The 19,861-nt window shown below is 38.8% G+C and overlaps 1 protein-coding gene across 3 annotated transcripts in view; it reads left to right on the forward strand.

Moving 5' to 3' along the window:
* Window positions 1–19,861, forward strand: part of CACNB2 (calcium voltage-gated channel auxiliary subunit beta 2) — a 415,522-nt gene that overhangs the window by 349,652 nt on the left and 46,009 nt on the right. For all 3 annotated transcript variants that reach the window (XM_069086269.1, XM_069086272.1, XM_069086271.1), the window contains one exon: window positions 17,906–18,028. In XM_069086269.1, coding sequence (XP_068942370.1) covers window positions 17,906–18,028 — 123 coding nt within the window. The remainder of the gene's footprint in view (window positions 1–17,905; window positions 18,029–19,861) is intronic.

A 19,861-nucleotide genomic window follows, 5' to 3' on the forward strand; every position in this document is an offset into this window, starting at 1 on the left:
CATAATGCCATTCTATCACTGATTTTTCTTTTGTTTGGGAAAATATAGGTTTTTTTTATTATTTATGTGTGTCGTGGATTTATTCTTATTATTTTAAATGAATTAACAAATAAATGGGAGTTTTCCATTTTGATTTCTAGTATGGTAAATATTGATAGATGTAGCTCACATTAACAAAAGCTCTTTGGAGTTCTCATTAATTTTTACAAGTGTAAAGGCATCCTGATATCATAAAGTTTGAGAACCTGTGATCCAGTAAAAGGAAGTGGTCAACACTGCCTAAAGATAAGTAGAGAAATATGAGATGGAGGAAGGGGATGGAGTTTGGTCCAATGGATCCAAGTTGAGAATTAGGAAATTTTATTTAGGAAATTTGGAATTTAACAAATTTCAACTGGGAGATCCTTGATGACTTTCTGAGAGAGGAGTTTTAGTTGAGTGATAAAAGGGGTCCAGTTTCAAGTGTTGGTGAGAAAACATAGGTATCAGGTATAGATAGATTTGGTGTTTTGCCTCCAGAAGCTTCTATCCATCCCTTCCACCACTCCAATGGGAAATAGTTGTGACAAAGTGGGTAGACAGATGACTTATGCTACTAATTTAAAGGAAAAATGTATTGTAAACTCATTATATGTATAAACATTACATTTACCCTGAGCAATATCCAGATGGAAATACAAGGGCTTTCTGTAGGACCACAACAGAAAGGAGCACAGGTTCTTCCTTAAACAATCATGTTCTGTGTTGACCTTTTTTTTTTTTTTTACTAAAGTCAATTTTTCTCTATAGCTGTGGTCAGTTAAGGCCAGCTAGTGAGTTATTTAACTGCCCAGAAACTAGCACTTTCCCTGAAGTTCATTTAGGTTATCCAAAACCCCACATTATTCTAAGAATAATTCTCTAACAAAACAGTTTTTACAACATGAGCAAGCAGAAAGATAAAGAATAGACTATTACAGTGGTAATAATGAGCTACAGGCCCTGGAAAACACCACCTTGAACTCTCCTTGAATTTCCCCACTTGATCTAGTTTTCTCTGAGATTTATAATCCCCTCAACTGGCCTTTCATTAACTCTAAACCCAATTCTCTATTACCCTTTACCTAGCCCAGGCCTTCACTATATGTTACCTCCTGATTGCCTCCTGCAACTTCCCACCCTTCCTCCTATCTAAACCCCAGTCTCTTGGCTCCTAGACCCCTCCTCCAGTCACCCCAGACTACTGGCCACTCCCATCAAGATCCTCCCTAGACTCCTCCTCCAATCACCCCAGACTACTTGACCAATCCTAGATCTTTCCCATGGTCTTTCTGTATATAAGATCCATTTTGTTTCCATGAAAATGCTCAGATTCAATCTGGCCCATTTACATCAGGGATACAGATGTTCAAATTCCTTAAGAGTCTGGCCAATATGGCAGATTTTTAATGAGCCCTGTTTCTCTTTGGCAAAAAGAGGCATATGTTGAATTTATTCAGACAGGACCCAGGTGTCAATATTTTGGGGTCCCAGCACCCCAGACCTCAACAGTAATAGTATACCACTCAGACTAGGGAAGGGGAGGTTTTCAATGAAGCACCAGGGCAGTTGCTTGGGAAAACCTCAGGATTTCCACAGCTTGGCCAGTGCTTCAGCTCAAAGACTCATTGAGCATATATGTACAGCTGTAAGAAGCACCAGAATCCACACCACCCTGAAAGATTAGGTGCTCTTTCCATATAATTGTTGTTTTCTAATTTGTCTTGATCCTCCCTCCATGGGGTTATCTACTATGGCACTAGAAAAAGAGCAAAGGATTTAGAGTCGAAGGAACTGGGTTCAAATTTTGCCTCTGTCACTAATACCCTCCTTGACTTTGATCAAATCAGTTGCTCTCCCTGTGTGTCAGTTTCTTCATCTGTAAAATGAGGAGGTGGACTATGTCAGTAAAGTGAGACTCAAATGGGAATGGGGCCCCTAAAATGTCCCTGAGGATCCCTGTGACCACATGAAAACTGAGAAAACTATTAACGATACCTTTGTTTTATTTTATTAATTAATTTATGTTGTTGACCACTTCCCAATTATATTTTATTCTGGTTCAGGCTGAGCTTGACCTGAGGGCCATGTATTTGACACCTCTGGACTCTAAAGGTCCCTTTAGCTCTAAATATTGCATTCTCTGAGGATAATTTCATTGCTCAGACATCCTCATTAGTTCCCTATTGCCTTTAGCCAATAGAACTGACACCCAGTGGGTTATATTTATTTCCATGGTATGTATACAAACCAAAAGGAAAAATGCCACTCTGAAGTTTTCCATATTGCCCCTAATTTTGTTCTTAGATTCTTCTCTAAGAAGACAAAGACACTATGTCTCTGTCTTTTACAATCCTCCTATAGAAGAATCAATATAACAACAGGCATTTAAATGCCAACGATACTCCAGGCACAGATGAGTTTTTCCAATTCTAGACATTTTTCTGCCAAGAACGAAAGCAAGAAAACTAAACTTGGTAAACTCTTAGTGTCTAGTTAACTAGACACTAAATTAAACACTTCGTGTCTCTTAAACACTGTCTAGTTGTAGGTATAGTACCTCAAGCCATAGCTGTTTGAATTCAAATGTAAAGTCATGGAGTGGGATGTTATACAATGACGTACTGTCTGTAAAGTGCTTTGTAACTGTCAGGAGCCAGTTATGTTATTTAGAATGTAGCCTTTGCCTCTGCGCCCACTGCCATTTCCATAATTAGTGATGAACAGTATACCGTAAGATCATGACAGAGAATCACTGGTGATATCCAGAGTCCTCTCAACTCTTTGTACTCTTTCAATACAGACCCAAGGCCTTGGGCCTAGAATCTGGCTAGGTGTCCCCTAGTCAACACCATGCGGTGCTCCTGGTGTTAGATGGCAGTCAATGATTGTTGTGGCTCTTGGGTTTGGAAGTTGGAGGCTACAGATCAAGAGATGGACACAAGTGAACAGTCACTCAATAGACATTTATCAAATAACTATTAGGTGCCAAATACAAAGAAAGGCAAAAGCCAGTCCGTGATCTCAAGGAGGTATAATGGGCAAGAGAACACACAAAGAACTAGATATAAACAAGTTATATACAGAATAAAAAAGGAAAGGTTTTACTGCCTTTAACTGCAAATATTTATATTAATTCCTTCATTTACTGAACCAGATTACTGTAACAATGCCAAAAATTAAACTGCTACAGAAAATATTCAGTATTTAAGATTGACAAGTTTCCTCTGTTATTTTATTATAACAGTGTTCAGAAGGCATCATTTGAGAGGACAATCATTAAATTTGAGATAAAGTATCTTTTCCTGAAGCTTTTCCCACACTTGTGAAAATAGATGTGATACTCCTAGGGTTATATCCCAAAGAGATCATAGAAGTGGGAGGAAGACATATATGTATAAAAATGTTTATAGCAGCTCTTTTTTGTGGTAGCAAAGAATTGGAAATTAAGGGGGTGCCCATCAATTGGGGGATGGCTGAACAAGTTGTGGTATATACATGTTATGGAATACTATTGTGATATAAGAAACGAGGAGCAGACAGTCTTCATATTTACCTGGAGAGGCTTATACAAACTGATGCTGAGTGAGAAGAGTAGAACCAAGGAGAAATTTGTACACAATTACAGACACAATGTATGTGTGATGACCAGCTTTGATAGACTGGACTCTTCTCAGCAATGCAGTGATATAAGTCAATCCCAAAAGACTCATGATGGAGAGAAATATGTGCATCCAGAGAAAGAACTAGAAAGAATTGAGTTTATATCCAGGTGGAAGCAAAATACCTGATCTTTTCCCTTCTCCTGTTTGGTTTTATGTCCTCTTTACCATTTTCCATTCCATCTGATACAATCCATCTTTATAACCTAACTAATATATAATGTGAAAGTATTTACAGATCCTATACTTGACTATAAGCCGCCATGGGGGGGGGAGGGGAGGGAGGGGGACAAAATGTGAAACTCAAGGAATTGTGGAATTGAATCCTGTAAACTAAAAGGAAACAAACAAATTAATTAAAAAAGAAAATAGATGTGATAGATAAGTATTATAAACAGAGAAAAGAAACATTTTTAGAATGGAAAAAGCAGTAAGTCTGAAAAATTAGTTTTGACATGATGTTTATCTCGTGACAGGTGCGTATTATAGCACTGATCATTTTCTGCATATACTTTACAGAACATCTTATGCCAGCTACTGTCATAGATATAGTCTTCAACACAGTTGTGAAGTCATTTTACTGAAAAATTCTCTGAATATTGATTCTTTGAAGTATATACTAAAATGTGACTGATACTAAATATCCTTATTAAAGATTAATTGAGCCCAGATTGACTCCAAAGCTTCGTAACTTGAGAAAAAGCATACATAGAATAGTCTGTCTGCTGAGGTATTAAAATTTCACTATTATCTTGGCTCAAACTCTCCGAGATATTGATGTGAATTGGTATAAAAGTGTTCTGCTTCTCTAGAAGTCAGATTTGGTAGCCCTCCTGAACATTCCTCTGACCCCAGAAGACTGGAAAGGAGGTTTTTGAGCACCCCAAATATGTGCCACAAAAGCCATGCCCTGAAACCATTTCTTTAGAGTTGTCTCAGAATCTTATTGTGTCATTTTATCATAAAATTCTTTACAAGCTTAACTATCTGGCTTCTGAGTTCACAAACCAAAGATTAGAAATAACGAACAAGAAGGGATTAAGGGGATGTTGAAAGTGGTTAAAATGATACAGTGACAGCTGATAGTGTAACATGAAAGGAAAAAGCAAACATTAAAAAACACACATATAACTGTAGCTGAATCACACAGTAACAATATAGCACAATGTTCATTATAGCCGTGTAATCATTGTCCTCTGTTTTATAAAGCAGGGAAGAAACAGGCCGTGTAACAGTTAAAGTTGTCCCAAAATGAATTCAGTTGCTTCTAGACGTGGTACATTCCCTATCATAAGCGGTCTTCAAATGGAGTCTAGGGTGACCACATGTCAGAGAAGTTGTAGAACATAGATGGCCAACTCAATGCCCTGGCTTGAGCCACATGGGCTGGCAAATTGGGCCTGCTCAAATCCATTTCTATTGGAGTTTGACCTCACTGTTGTAGAATGGGCATTCCTTTTGGGATACAGGCTGAACAATATGAATTTTAAGGTGCCTTTCAACTCTAAGATCCTATGCAAATCTGTACCTGAGTACTTTCTCTTATCCTCTCAGCCTTCTTCCTCTTCATACCCATTTCAGTTATATCTACTAATGCTGTCTGCCATGCCTTATGAAACGTCTATTGTGACCAAATTTACTTTCTGCCAATACATTTTGTTTTCACACATACATTTGTGTGTGTATTTGTATAAATTGTTCCATTAACTATTTCCCAATTACATGTAAAAAAGGTTTAATGTTCTTTTTTAAAAATTTTGTGTTCCAGGTTTCCTCCCTTTTCTCCCTGCCCACACCTTGAGAAGGCAAGCAATATGATATCTATTATACACATGAAGTCATAGAAAACATATTTCTATATTAATTATATTGAGAAAGAAGACACACACACACACACAAAAGAAAATGTAGAAAGTTTAAAAAAAAAAAGGCTTCAATTTGTGCCTAGACTTCATCAGTTTTCTCTCTGAAAGTAGATAGCATTTTTCACCATGGGTCCTTTGGAATTGTCTTAAAATCAATATTTTTCCCACAAACACATCCTTTGACTGATTTCCCTCTTAAAAATCCTCCATTGGACAGCTAATTCTCCAACACCTTTCCTTTGCTTATTTCTCCCTTGTTCACAGGAAAGTGAATAATAGTCACACAGCCGTTCTCTCATGACTCTTTGAGCCCCTACATAAGGCAGACCTCTCTTCATGAATTTTCAGTGGTGTTCTATTGCTTTTGGGGGGGGAGGATTTTTAAGAGGGGGATCAAACACCAATTTCTCACAGCTTGGCATTCATGGCCCTTCATAATCTGATTGCAGCCTGCCTTTCCAGATTTTTTGCATATTACTCCACTAGGCATGAGGTATTATTATATATTATATAATTATATATTAAAAATTATATCATATATTATATAATTATATAATATGTATTATAATATATAATTATATATTCCCAACTAATTGGCCTGCTTTGCTCCCTCAACTTGGGATTCCTTCTGTGGTCACCATGCCTTTGTATAAGCTGTTCTGCACGTCTAGGATCCATTCATCCTTACCTCTTTCTCCAGATCCCTGGTTTCCTTTGAGGGTCTTCTCATATGCTATTTCCTTACAAGAAATATTACTAGAACCCCTAAATTTGGGATACTCTCTTCCCACCTCATTTTATCGTGTGTGTGTGTGTGTGTGTGTGTGTGTGTGTGTCTTTGGGGATATGCCACAAAGAGAATGTAAATCCCTAAAGAGCATGAGCTGGTTTTGATTTTTTCTTTCTATCTTCCTAGTACAGTGATTGCCGTTCCCGTAGGATACCTTAAATGATTTGGGGCTTGAATTAAACTGGTCCAAGGCCATCATCACTTAGCAGTTTTTTTCCTTCTTTTCAAATTCCATCCTTTTACACTACTCTATCACTATGTTCATCTTCATTTCCTTCCCACCTTCCCTTGTGATTAGAAGGCTATCATACAGTCTTCCTCTCTTCCCTGTTTAAATCAAATTCCATCCCTCAAATCTCAGGTGCACAGAGCCATTCCAAGCTTTGACTATTACCTGTTCAAGGACAAGGGGACAGGAGGTGGAATAGTGTGAGTGATAGCAAGAAGGCCAGTTTGTCTGGACCCCAAAGTGCATGAAGGGGAGTCATGGATAATAAACCTGGAAGAGTAGGTTGGAAGCAGGTTGTGGACCAATTGAGAGGCTATTATTATAAGAGGTGACAAAGGCCTTAACTTGGGTGGTAGCTGTGAAGGGGAAAAAAGGAGAGGAATACCCTGAGATGTGGGGTATGTTTTAGAAGCAAAATTGAAAAGACTTGGCAGCTGATTGGATGTGGGGACTGAAGAGTCAGAGATGTCTCCAAGATTGTGAATCTGAGTGACTGGATTATGCTGCACCTAACACTTTGGAGAAAAGGTTTCAGTTCCATTATGGCCTTTTCGGGAGGGTTAAGAGCCCCTGGCAGTATGGTAAAGTCTACCAGTCCCTTCACAGAATAATGTTTTTGTAAAATTGATGCCATAGTGCAAATTGTTCCTTTGGTTTTGCTTTCTTTATTTGGCATTTCTTCATTTAAGTCTTTCCATGCCTTTTAAAAATCATTCATATCCACATTTCTTACAGCACAGTAGCATTCTATCATATTTATGTACCGTGACTTATTCAGCCATTCCTAAAATGATGGACATCCTCTTATTTTCCTATTTTTTTTTTGCCACCACAAGAAGTTGCCTAAAAAATGTTTATATGTTAGGATGTTTATAAACTGATAAAGAATGAAATTAGCAGAGCCAGAACAATTTATACAACACTGTGAAAATAACCAACTTTGAAAGCTGTAAGAACTATGCATAATGCAATGACCATCCATGATTGCAGAGGACAGATGGAAAACCCTGCTATCCATTTCAGAGAGGTGGTAGATTTGGGGTGTAAAAAAGACTATATACATGTATATTTGTGTATAGCCATTGAGGGGATTTATTTTGCTTGACTATGCGTGTTTGTTACAAGAAATTTGTTTGTCTTTTCTGTTTTGTTTTAACAATAGTGTGGAAGTGGGAAGAGTGTGCGACAGGTGTGAAGTGGTGTGCGACAGGTGTGAAGTGGTGTAGGCACTTTTAGATGTTGTCACTTATTATTTCTACTTGGCTATAAGAGGTTTTTCATGAAGTGAGAGTAATTTGTAAATGTAATATAAAACAAAATATATCAATATAACATTTAAAAAGGAAATTATACTAAGACAAGTCCCTAAAAAAGAGTAATGTTTTTGAATTATTGGAGGAAATTCTAAATTTTAGTTAGAGGTTAGTGAAAGTTAAAATGACATTTTTTTCCTTCCTCTAAACCCACTGAGTCCCTTCTTTATGATTAGATTTCGTTTTCAGGTTCAGAACACCTGTGCAATAGATAGAATGAGTTTAGGAAGCTTGTGGAATATCCAGTTACCAATGACTGGAACTCAGGAGAGAGAGTAGGGCTAGATATTTGGATATGTAGATCTGGGAATCATCTGTATAGAAATAACTGAACCAAGGGAGCTCATGTGGTTAACAAGCAAGGGAAGGTGAAGAGAGATGAGGACCAGGATAGAGTTTGGAGGGAGGGGAGCCCATAAAAGGAGGAGGGAGCTGGAGATATGGATGCTGATCAACAAAGGCTATTGAGAGGATAAGCAATACAGAAAAGATCAGGGGAGAGACAGGGAGACAGAGAACGAGAGCCAGTCTATGCCATAAAAAAAAAAAAAATCCGAGGGGATAAACTACCCAGAAGGAAAAGGTTGTCAGTAGTGCCAAATGCTTCAAAGATATCTCAAAGCATTAGGACTGAGAAAAGGCCACCATTGGTTACTTTGGAGAGAGCAGTTTCAGCTGAGTCCTTAAGGTCTAAAGACAGACTACAAGGGGTTGAGAAATGAATGAGATTGGAGAACGTAAAGGTAATAAAATAAGATAGCTTTTTATAGGTGTGAAAAGAGAGAGAGAGAGGAAGAGACCTGGGCATATTTGTAAGCAGCAGCCTATAGACTGGGAGGGAATGAAGATTAGATAGGAAAGGAATCATTATGGGGCAGTGTGCCAAATTGGAGGGGACTGGATAGGATCAAGGGTACAAATAGAGGGAGTGACATTGGCAAAGAGAAAGCAGAGATAGAAGTAAAGAAAGAAAAATTGGGGAATGATTTCAGTGGGTTTTGAGATGTAAAGAAAGGGGAAAGAGGGAGCTCAGTGGGAATGGACTCTTTACATTAAAGTATGAGGCTAAATCCTCAGTTCAGAGGGTATGAGGAAGAAGTATTGTGGGAAATCTGAGGAGAGAAGAGATGGTTAGGATGGAGAATCAATTAGTGGGTGTGATAGTAATGGCATTTAAAGATTCCCCTGTATTGGCTTAGTTTTTCAAATTGATTGTGTTAAAACCCAGAGCTTGTTAATCCCACCTGTGGGATGGACTTGTTGATGTGAAAAGAAAGTCCTGAACTGGGAGGAGCTGGTGACGTAGATTTGGAGAGACAAGAGAGAGGCGGAAGACCTTTTTTGGAAGCAGCACCTCATGGAGAGAGAGAGGCTAAGAGAATTGCTGGTGACTGCTTTGAATTGCCCTGGACTTTTGAGACCTGCCCCCTGAGCTGCCAAGGACTGAGGAGACATGGCTGTTTTGCTGGTACTTTGTCTGTCTGTTTTGATGTTGTTTTGCCAGATTTGTCCACTGGTGAAAGACAGTCCTGTTGTTGAAGAAGTCCTGGAACCTGGCTTTTGGCTAAGAAGCCCTGAGACTGTCCTGCAGACAGAGAGTGAATACTGTCCACTGGTGAAGGACAGTGCTGTTGTTGCAGGGGTCTGGAGACTGTCCTGCAGACAGAATGAATACTGTCCACTGGTGAAGGACAGTGCTGTTGTTGCAGGGGTCTGGGAAGCTTTCTGTTGGTTCAGAAGCCCTGAAGAAGGATTTTCTGGTTGTATGTTTACAGAAATCCTGGGAGAGGGCTTTGCTAATGTGTTCAGGGGTTCTAGGACTGTTCTACAGACAGAGGATGAATTAGTGAAGAGACTGGCAATGTATCTTGTGGCCTTGCTAAGCCTTGTCTCCCCAGGAACTAAGATTGCTGAGAACTTGCCTTGTGTCAAGATGAAGAAAAGACCTCCATTTGGGTATTAAGTGCTGAGCTTAAACTTGATGTAACTCTGGGGTAGATTCAATTGAGATCCAGGGGTGGGGAACTTTTGACCTTTTTGTGTTCTATGGTTGAGCAAATGAATGTATTTTACTTATGTTTGGAAACTAATCTCCATTTGAGAAGAGGGGCTTTGTGGTGGACTTAATGAAGGTACAGCCTAGAGGTGGAGAAGTATTTAGAACTGGGACTTTGTAATTGATTGAATGATTGGAAGGTCCTGGGGTGGGGTAGTCCTTGGAGATTATTTAATCATATTTAGTAAATGCTGTATTTGGAATGATGTCATGTTTTGATCTTCTCTGTTCTTGGTTTGTCACTGAATAAAATGGAGAGCACCTATGCTGGTATTTTGAACCTTGGGAATTTGCCTTTCCTTGGCAATTAAATTACAGTGGGGAGCAAAAGAATTATCTTACTGCATTAAGGGCTCTGCTGAGAAGAGATCCCATCGACATGGCTGTGAGATTTTCTCCAGCTCCCAATCAATAGAGCCCATTTCCATAGCTCATCAGTGTAAGAGGAGGCAACAGTGGTGAGATGAATCCAGAGCTGATGTTTGGCAAGGTATTAAGCTGTGTTAGGACCGCGGGATGAGGGATTTGAGACTAGAGGACAGGGTTTATTTGAAGTGCTTAACTATAAGGTTAACACTGAGAAGGCACAAAAGTGAAGCAAGAGCGGGTGTATGGGAAAATACCAAGGAAGAGAAGGGCCAGAGGTCACAGTGGTGACAAAGAATAACTTTAGGGAGGAAGGGGAAGAGAACACACATTTATTAAAACCCTACTCTATATTAGGCACAACCCTGTGAGATAGGTGCTTTTATTATCCCTGTTTTACAATTGAAGAAATTGAGGCAGAGTTTTAAGTACTTGCCCAGGTCATGCAACTTGTGACTGGTTGAGGCTGAATTTGAACTCAAGTCTTCCTGACTTTGGGCCCAGCACTCTATCCACTATACCACTTGCCAACGTCACTCTATGGGAGTGAGGGATCCAGAGGGAGAGATGAAATGACAGGGAGTTATAGTTAGATAAAGAAATTTCAGAATTCTTTTCATTGAAGTAGGTTATTTGTTGCTGAGATCAAGGGTGTGCCCATCCTTTAAGTGGCCAAAGTAGAATGAGGAGCAGGGCATGGGAATTGAGACTTAGGAATTGGGCATCCCTGGGTTGTCAAACAATAATAGGTCTGTGTATGTTGAAATCCCAAAATGTAAGGGCAAAGGGGAAGACAGTAAACTAGATATTGAACTCCATGAAAAAGGAGAGAGGGAGGATAGCTGGGTAACTGGCTTATAAATGACACCAGCACCTGAATTGGGTGATAATATAGACAGAAGAAATTCCAAAGGAGGAGAAGTTGCTGGGAAATGTCAGGGAAGGGAGGGTCTGGAAGTGACTACTCCTCCTGACTTAGTGTGCTGGCCAGGAGAGCATAAGAGAGGATGAAACTGGAAAGAATAGCCAAGGCTGAATGTCTTAATAATTCAATTAGTTATTGGCATGATGATACAGGTTTCTTTTGTTCAGTTTATTAAAATGTGCGAGTAACAGGCTACTATATTAAAAAAAATTTGAATCATTAGATTAGTCAGATGCAAAGTAAAATTCAGATAATGATTAACCACCTGACTTTGACTCATCTCTAAAAAAGGAATGTGAGGGATGGCTAGGTGGTGCAGTGAATAGAGCACTGGCCCTGGAGTCAGGAGGACCTGAGTTCAAATCTGGCCTCAGACACTTAACACAAAATTAGCTGTGTGACCTTGGACAAGTCACTTAACCCCAATTGCCGTACCTTCCCCCCTCCAAAAAGCAAGAAAAAAGACAAAAAAAACCAGGAATGTCATTTACTATCTTATAGTAATGTTTCACTTACTATTCACAGTGGATAAGAAAACTATTATATATGTGTGTTAAAACAAAAAAAGAAACATGGTTTAAATAAAATTTCAAATAGAGAGGTTTTACCACATCTTAACAATAAAATATGAATGTGAGAGCTGCCATGACTTAATTGAGAGTCAGCCTTGGATCTGCCATTGAGCTGTGACCTCCTTGAGGACAGGAACCATTTCATTTTTTTACACTGTAGCTCCAGCATGTCTCATTGTTCCTAGCACATAGTCAACTCTCAATCAATGTTTGTTGATTGATGAATGAACGTCTAGGAAGCTGGTCGATGCAGCAGACTGGTAAGACTGGTAGCTAGTTATTGTTTGCTTAAAACTACCACCAGCTGGCTGAGTATGAAGACTTGATCATTTTGTACACAACAAATATAAAATAAAATCACATCTTTACTTGCTCTGTTTGCAGCAAAGAATAAATAATTCCTGAGGAGCTGTGAGAAAATGAGTAGAGAATATGACATGCTCAACATTTGAATATATTTCCTAGACAAGTAGTATTCTCTTCTGGACTGAGCCTGTTGTTTGATCAATCTCATGCATATTTCTTTTCCTATGAAAACCATCCTACAGAGCTGCCCACAATTGTCACAGAGGAACTCAACCCTCCTCATTACACCTGCTTTTCACTGTGCCTTCTTGGCATCCTAAAATGCCCACCACTTAATGAATAACAAATAAGTATCTTTCTTTAGGCAAAGCAATATTTTAGCCACAGAAGTCTGCCACAGGGGTTACTCCTTAAAAAGGTAATAGGATAAATATATATAATTAGAAATGTGAATGCATAGGGAGGGAAGAAAAAAGGGAAAAATTTGTAAGGAAAAAGTAGTTTCAGTGTTTTCAGGTGCATATTTTGATATCGTTCTTAACCTTCATTTTCTTCCTGCACCTTTGCTGCTTCTTACTTCTCTGTCCTCCCTCTTCACACCATCAAAAAATTAAAAAACAAATCTATCCTAAACTGTCACATCCTTAGACATGATTTAATGCATATAGGAAGAGAAGAGCCAGGTGATTTGACTCTTTGCAGCATGCAAGATGAGAGCTTTTTAAAGCCAGATGGTTGAAAGGTAGTTCTCAGGAAATGCAATCAGCCACCAGGGTGATTTAGTGCTGAGGTCTCTAAACTGAACAAAACTAATAAAGGTTCCATATTTTAGACTAAAAGAACTCTGGTGATAATGGCAAGTATTGATCTTGGGTCATAGATATATTTGGAGACCTCTACAGCCAGTTAGTCCAACATACTAATTTTACAGATAAGAAAACAGAGGTCCTGAGAACAGGTAATAAAGGACAGAGCCAATACTGTAACTGATTCAAGTCACCTGACACCAATCCCATCTCTCTTTCTACTACCTCACACTGACTCAACCTCAAGTCAGAAGGTGTTGAATGAATGCAGTGTAGAAGTAGATTAATCTTTCTGGCAAATATAACTTTGCCATGCCAAATGGTGGCATGCAAAAAGTAGCTAATTTTAAAGGTAAGAACTGTCTCCAGTCTTCTAGGATTCCATGAGACTTGAGGGTCTGAAGACCTCTAGGACTTGGGGGATCTTGAAATTTCCCCTTCACTCACAGCAAAGTTGGAGGTTGGTAATTGATAGAGTAGTGCTGATGCAGCAAAGAAGGTTTCTTCATTCAGCTGATGCATGGTTTGGGAAGGTCATGTGTTCTTCCCTCTTACAGTTGATAATATCATTCCCCCCACATATACACACACACCCTCTCCTCACACACTCCTTGTGCCCCACCACCTTCATGGAGGAAGCAGTTCTTACAGCAGTACTGTGTCTGAAGTCCTGTGGTATTGTAGAGGGCCAGAGAAGTTCCTTACATAAATCTCTGAACCGGAGAGTTATCTCACATAAAGTTATACCTCCTCCACACATATGCTTTTGAACTTCAGCCCTTTTTTGTCTAAATATGTAAACGTGAATTGTTACATGCATAAATGTGATTTCACTGATCCAGGGAAGTCCTGGGGGAGGAAACTCCCTTTTCCAATGCAGAGTGGCAGCTTCTTGACAATTTATAGCCTTAGAGAATTACCTGGGAAAAGGGGAATAAACATTTATTCAGTACCTGCTGTGTGCCAGGCACTGTACTTAGCACTTTACAAATGTTATTTCATTTGATCCTCCTTTTGAATATGGAATATTGAGAGGTCAAATGCCTCACCCGAGTCACAGCTCATATGTGTCAGAGGTATTCAGGTCTTCCTGCCTCTAAATCCAGCTCTCTGTTCAATTTATTGTACACACACACACACACACACACACACTTCAATTCAATAAATCTTTATTAAGTGCCTACTATGTGCCAGGACTGTGCTGAGGATACGAAAAGAGGCAAAAGATAGTCCCTGCCCTCAAGGAGCTTACAATCTAATGGATTGTACCAGACAAACACACATCCTGGTATATGGTATATTTCACAATATAAATATTGTGAAAAGGCAGAAAGAGGGTTGAGGAATGAAATTAAATTGAACTTAAAACATTTATTCCAGATTGAATACTAAATTGAGTTAAGTGCAGGAAGCTCACAGTGATTTTATTTCTGTCTTGCTTCAAAGCTAATCATGAGTAGCTCTCCTGAGGACTGCTACTGTGAATAACTTTAAGGATCTAATCGCATAGTATGATGAACTCTGTATTTATTCAGAAATAAACTAAAGCAAAACATTCAATAAACTAAAGCACAACATTGACAACAATATAACATAACTTATTGTTCAGATGGTCACATAGTCTTAAACAAAACATATCATTCAGTAAGTCACAATATCCTCAATCAAGTAAAGTCTTCTTTCATCTTGACTGGCTGACTTCCAGTCATCCTTAAGTCAATCATCTTTAAGGGGTATCAGAAAGTACAAACAACATCCATTCCTAGGCCACAATAAGTCATAGTCTAATCAGTCAATGCAGAGTACCCAAGTAAAGACCTCTTTCATCTTAACTCAAGGCTGACAAACCCCACAGCTCCCAGCTCTTGCCTGGATTCACAGGCAGGCAGCTCTCTGCTCCAGTTCCATATCTCAGCCCACAGGGACTATTCCACTCCAAGCCCTTCATAGTTCCTGTTTCTAGAAAGACAAAACTTAACAGAGTTACAATAATATTTATACACATTGCTGGCACTATCCTCTCAATTAGCTTTCTGTCTAACACAAGCCAACAGACAAAGCTTCTGTCTGAGAAATTAAACACAAATCAACAGTAAAGCCCCAGGACTTCTGTAAACAGCAGAAAAGATCTCTTTCAGAACTTGTGTATGCAGCAGTAAAGTCTTCTTTCAGGACTTCTGTATCAGCAGTAAAGTCCTCTTTTAGGGCTTCTGTATCAGCAGTAAAGTCTTCTTTCAGGACTTCTGTATCAGCAGTAAAGTCCTCTTTTAGGGCTTCTGTATCAGCAGTAAAGTCTTCTTTCAACAGACAGAATGCTTCATTCTGATAAAGTACCATCAACACAGACAGAATAGACAGAGTGCCAACACCACAAGCATTCTCCCTCTCAGTTCTGCTTGGTCCCAGTTCATGCTCAAGCTTTTCTCTGCTCCATCCTGTTCCACCCGTCCTGTTCCAGCCTTGTTGTTCCACTCTTTCAGCAAGCTCCTCCCACTGTGGGATCCATGTGATGATGTTTGTCCTATTAAGGGTAGGGAAGGTCTCCAAATTCCCTTAGGCTTATTAAAAGCAACACAATATATACTGTTTCCAACAAAGATTTGACACAATCAAAGGTGAGGCTCAAAGGTACTTGAATAGCTGAAACAAGTAGCAAAGTATTACTTTGCTTGTCATTACACTTGCACAGCTGCACCTCCTTATCTAAGGTCCTATTAGTTGAAATTTTGTGTAATTTCATGGAAGAAATGAGGTTTTCAGGTAAATTCTGTAATTTCAAAGGAACTTTGGAATCATTTAGATCAATGTATTCATCTCATTTTTTAAAAAGAATCTTAGACTTACTGTAGTACCATTACTGAATTAAAATTACATTTCTCTTATCCAACTCTCCTGTTATTCCATCATCAAGTTTTTCTTACTATTTAAATGTTAGAAAATTTTCTTGTTGTATAAAACATTGAAAATTCTCTGTGGATCCATTTAGAAAGAAAAGCAGTATGTCAAACGCATACAATATTTTGGAACAGGTATTTTTAGACCTTTTTTTTGCATCATGCACCCTTTGGCAATATAGGAAAATATCTCTCAATCTCATCAAACTTCATCTCTTCTTCCCAAGGATAAAAAGAAGAAGAAAAAGGAATGACACTAGGTTTATGACAGACTTTGCTATCGTGAAAGCCTTGGGTCTGTGTTCAAATTATACAAACTGATTCTAGCTATTTTAGTAGAAGGTGAGGTAGCAAACTTCTCTCCCATCTCTAGCAGTTCATCTGGGCCTGGTTAATGACATTATAAACTAACTTTAAGCTTTTCTGATTCCATTGTCCATTCTATAGTATTAACCTCAATTACACAGAACATTGTCCTTCCTCCCTTAGATGGCAATGTACATCATCCAGAGTGGTCAGAACTATTGCCCCATCCCCAGCCTAAAGGATAGATCAGGAATGGGGAACCTGTGGCCTCGAGGCCACATGTGGTCCTCTAGGTCCTCAAGTGTGGCCCTTTGACTGAATCCAAACTTCATAGAACAAATATTTTTATTATTTATTACATATAAAACTATTTTATTTTACTATTAAATTTTTAATTATTAATAAATAATAATAGTTTTATATATATAAATAACAAAAAGATGTGTTCTGTGAAGTTGGGATTCAGTCAGAGGCCATGCTTGAGGACCTAGAGGGCCATATTGTGGCCTCCATGCAGCAAGCTCCCCACCCCTTGGAAGACTCTTCCATTCCCACCTTCTCCTCCTCCCCCACAAGCAACCTCAGGTGAGAAATGTAATGAGCCAGAGTGAGAAACAGCTCTGAATTCTACACACATCCCTAATGTGGCAATTAACTGTGCTAAAGAAGTATGATTCCTTTTAGATATTTGCATTTTCACTATTAAGAGTGATACCTTCATAGAATTAATCTCCTAACCTGTAAGTGCACAGGTTATGCTCAGGGATGATTTATTCACCCACATTGGCTATGGAAGCATCTCTATTTGTAGATGCTGCAACATTAGATAACGAAGAATGGATGGTTTCACTGATTTTTCTTTCAGCCAGGGATGGCATGAGCTTGGATAAACTCGGAGAAATAGGGATAACATAACATAGCAAATGGTGGTTACATTCCTAACGTTCTGAAGCTGTAGGAGATACCATCTACAGGATATCGAGCGAGTTCTCTTTATCGTCTATTTTTGTTAAAAGCACAGTTGCACTTCTTTGACTATTCATTTAATTGTCTATTATTGGTGAAGAATCATAAAGGAGGGGGGCGGCCAGGTAGCACAGCGAGTAAGAGCACCGGCTCCAGTGTTGAGAAGACCTGGAGATTGAATCCCGGGGCTCAGACACTTAGCACCCACCCAGAAACACCTGGCCGTGTAACCTTGAGCAAGTTACTTAACCCCAATTGCTTAGGGGTGGCCAGGTGGCTCAGCGAGTAAGAGCACTGGCTCCAGTGTTGGGACGACCTGGAGATCGAGTCCTGGGCTCGGACGCTCGGCACCACACCCAGAAATAACTGGCCGTGTAACCTTGAGCAAGTTACTTAACCCCGATTGCTTAAAAATATAAAAAAGAAAAATAAAATAAAAAAAGAATCATAAAGGAGATGATTTTAGTGCTGGGCAGCATGGTGAGCTTTAAGTTTCATAATACTCAGTGGAGTACCACACATGTGGTCCTTATTTGGGCTATATTCTTTCAGGAAAGACTAGAAAATCTTTTTTCTGTAATGTTTTAACACCTCTATTACCAACAATGCTTTGAGAGGGGTGAGAATTGGTGTAGTAGGAAGCTTTAATATTACCAGAAATCTGCCTCCCTAAACAAACTATTTGTAAGGGCATGAATTGAACATGTTGGTATTTTTGAACCTGAACTAAATATGATAACCTTTTTTGCAAGTGTTTATTACCTCTCGGTTTCTAAGAGCAAAGTAGTGAAACCAACCCAACCTCTTTTTTTCCCCTTCTTTTTCCTACAGACAAAACCTGTTGCGTTTGCAGTGCGGACCAATGTCAGCTACAGCGCAGCCCATGAGGATGATGTCCCGGTACCAGGCATGGCCATCTCGTTCGAAGCAAAAGATTTTCTGCATGTTAAGGAAGTAAGAGAAACACCTTGGTTTGAAATTACTTTTTAATATTCATTTACATAGATCTTCCTGGCAGGCAAAAACAGACCAAATATACAAAAGTGTCTGTGACATCTAAGTTAGGTTATCATTCCTGTTTTTATATCCAGCCTGTTTCAATTTTGTAGATTTTTTTTAAATGCTTAATTCAGACATTTTGATATCTTTCACATGCCAGGTCTATAGTTATAATCATTCAGATAGTGCTTTAATGATCATATTTGCCTTGGTGGCATGGGCCTCGTCTTCATTCAGATACCACGTCCACCTCTTCTGGACTCGACACCCAATGTGTTACCATCACCAATAGGTAGGTCTCTGCATTCCAATGGCAGAATAATAGAACTGCCTAACCAAAGACATTAGAAATTAATAAGGGATAGGCCATAGGGGTTGAGCCCCTTTAAAACCTTGCTGGAAGTTTCCACCATCAGGTTAATAAAATCTTAAAATATGGAATTTAGGGAAAGTTACTCCTAATTAAAACTTTTCCTGGACAGTTTATTTTCTATTACTAATTTTGATTATTTAATAATAATTATTAATATTTGTTAAATGTATGTCACTCAGAATAGAGGTGAGATAGAGACCTGTCCTAAGACCCAGGAAGACCTGGTCTCAATTCCCAATGACACATATGGGCTGTGTATCTCTGGGCAAAAGTGTTCCAAGCAACTTTCAGAACCATATGTTGTGAAGAAGTTTGCTAAAGGGAATTTCCTTCCTAGGAGTTCTCTTTACCATTAAAAATCATAGGCCCAGCTCCATCCCAATCAAAAAAGAACATTATCCTGTGTCCTAAGATTGGGTTACTATATAGTTTTCTATGCAGCCTTTCTGTAGCTAAAGGAAATCACCATTTGAGCATATTTTTGGAGGAACTTCCATCTCATAGATATGTCATATGCATAACATATGTGGATATAATCTAAAGACAGGAAGACACTATTGGACAAAACTGTGAAAGTTTCTAGTGAAAAACATTGGGGGTGGCAATTTAGGGCCCATCGTTTCATTAGCTTTTCAAAAGAGATGTGAATTATAGGTTAGGAAGGAAAGACTGAGAGAATATTCAAGGAAGAAGGTCATGAGTTGTGTTGAATCTGATTTTAAAAGAGGGAGTTAAAGGGATTTAATCACAGAGAAGCTCCCCCAGATGATTAAAGCCCAGAGAGAAGGATCTATTTTTCCACCATGGAAAGACAGAGGGGAGGAACAAGATAAATGCTGTTATTTAGAGATATTTGAAAAGGGGGGATTAAGAAAACTGTCTCTCCAACTATTTTGGAGATTTTAAAGAATAGAGAATTCTTCTGAGCATTAAGGAAAATCTAAGCAAAATGTACAATAACCCCTCACCATTCACACATAATATTTTAGGAGATAGAGGGAATAGCAAAATCTTGACTATTCAGTGAACATAGAATCCATGCATGTTAGGGTGAAAATGGAGCTTGGAAATTCTCTAATCCAAAGGCTCTTAAACTTTTTTGTCACGGACCCCTTTGGCAGTCTAGTAAAGCCTGTGGATCCCTTTTCAGAATAGTATATTTAAAAAGTTCAAAGAAATGTTACATTTCAATTAAAGGTTAGTAAAAAAAAAAACAAAGAAGCAAGTTTTTTTCTCATTCAAGTTCATAAATCCCCTGAAATCTATCCACAGACATATTGAGGGTCTGTAGATCTCAGGTTGAGAAGCTCAGCTCTCATCCAACCCTCTCATTTACAAATGGGAAAATGGAGGCTGCCAGCCTTTTGTAAGAGCGTATAGCTAAATTAGAGAGTCTGAATGTAGATTGAAGCAAA

This window comes from Petaurus breviceps, unplaced genomic scaffold (genome assembly GCF_028583685.1).
Source record: "Petaurus breviceps papuanus isolate PSGF00001 unplaced genomic scaffold, PetGlider_PUasm1.0 178, whole genome shotgun sequence".
In the NCBI taxonomy this organism is placed as follows: domain Eukaryota; kingdom Metazoa; phylum Chordata; class Mammalia; order Diprotodontia; family Petauridae; genus Petaurus; species Petaurus breviceps.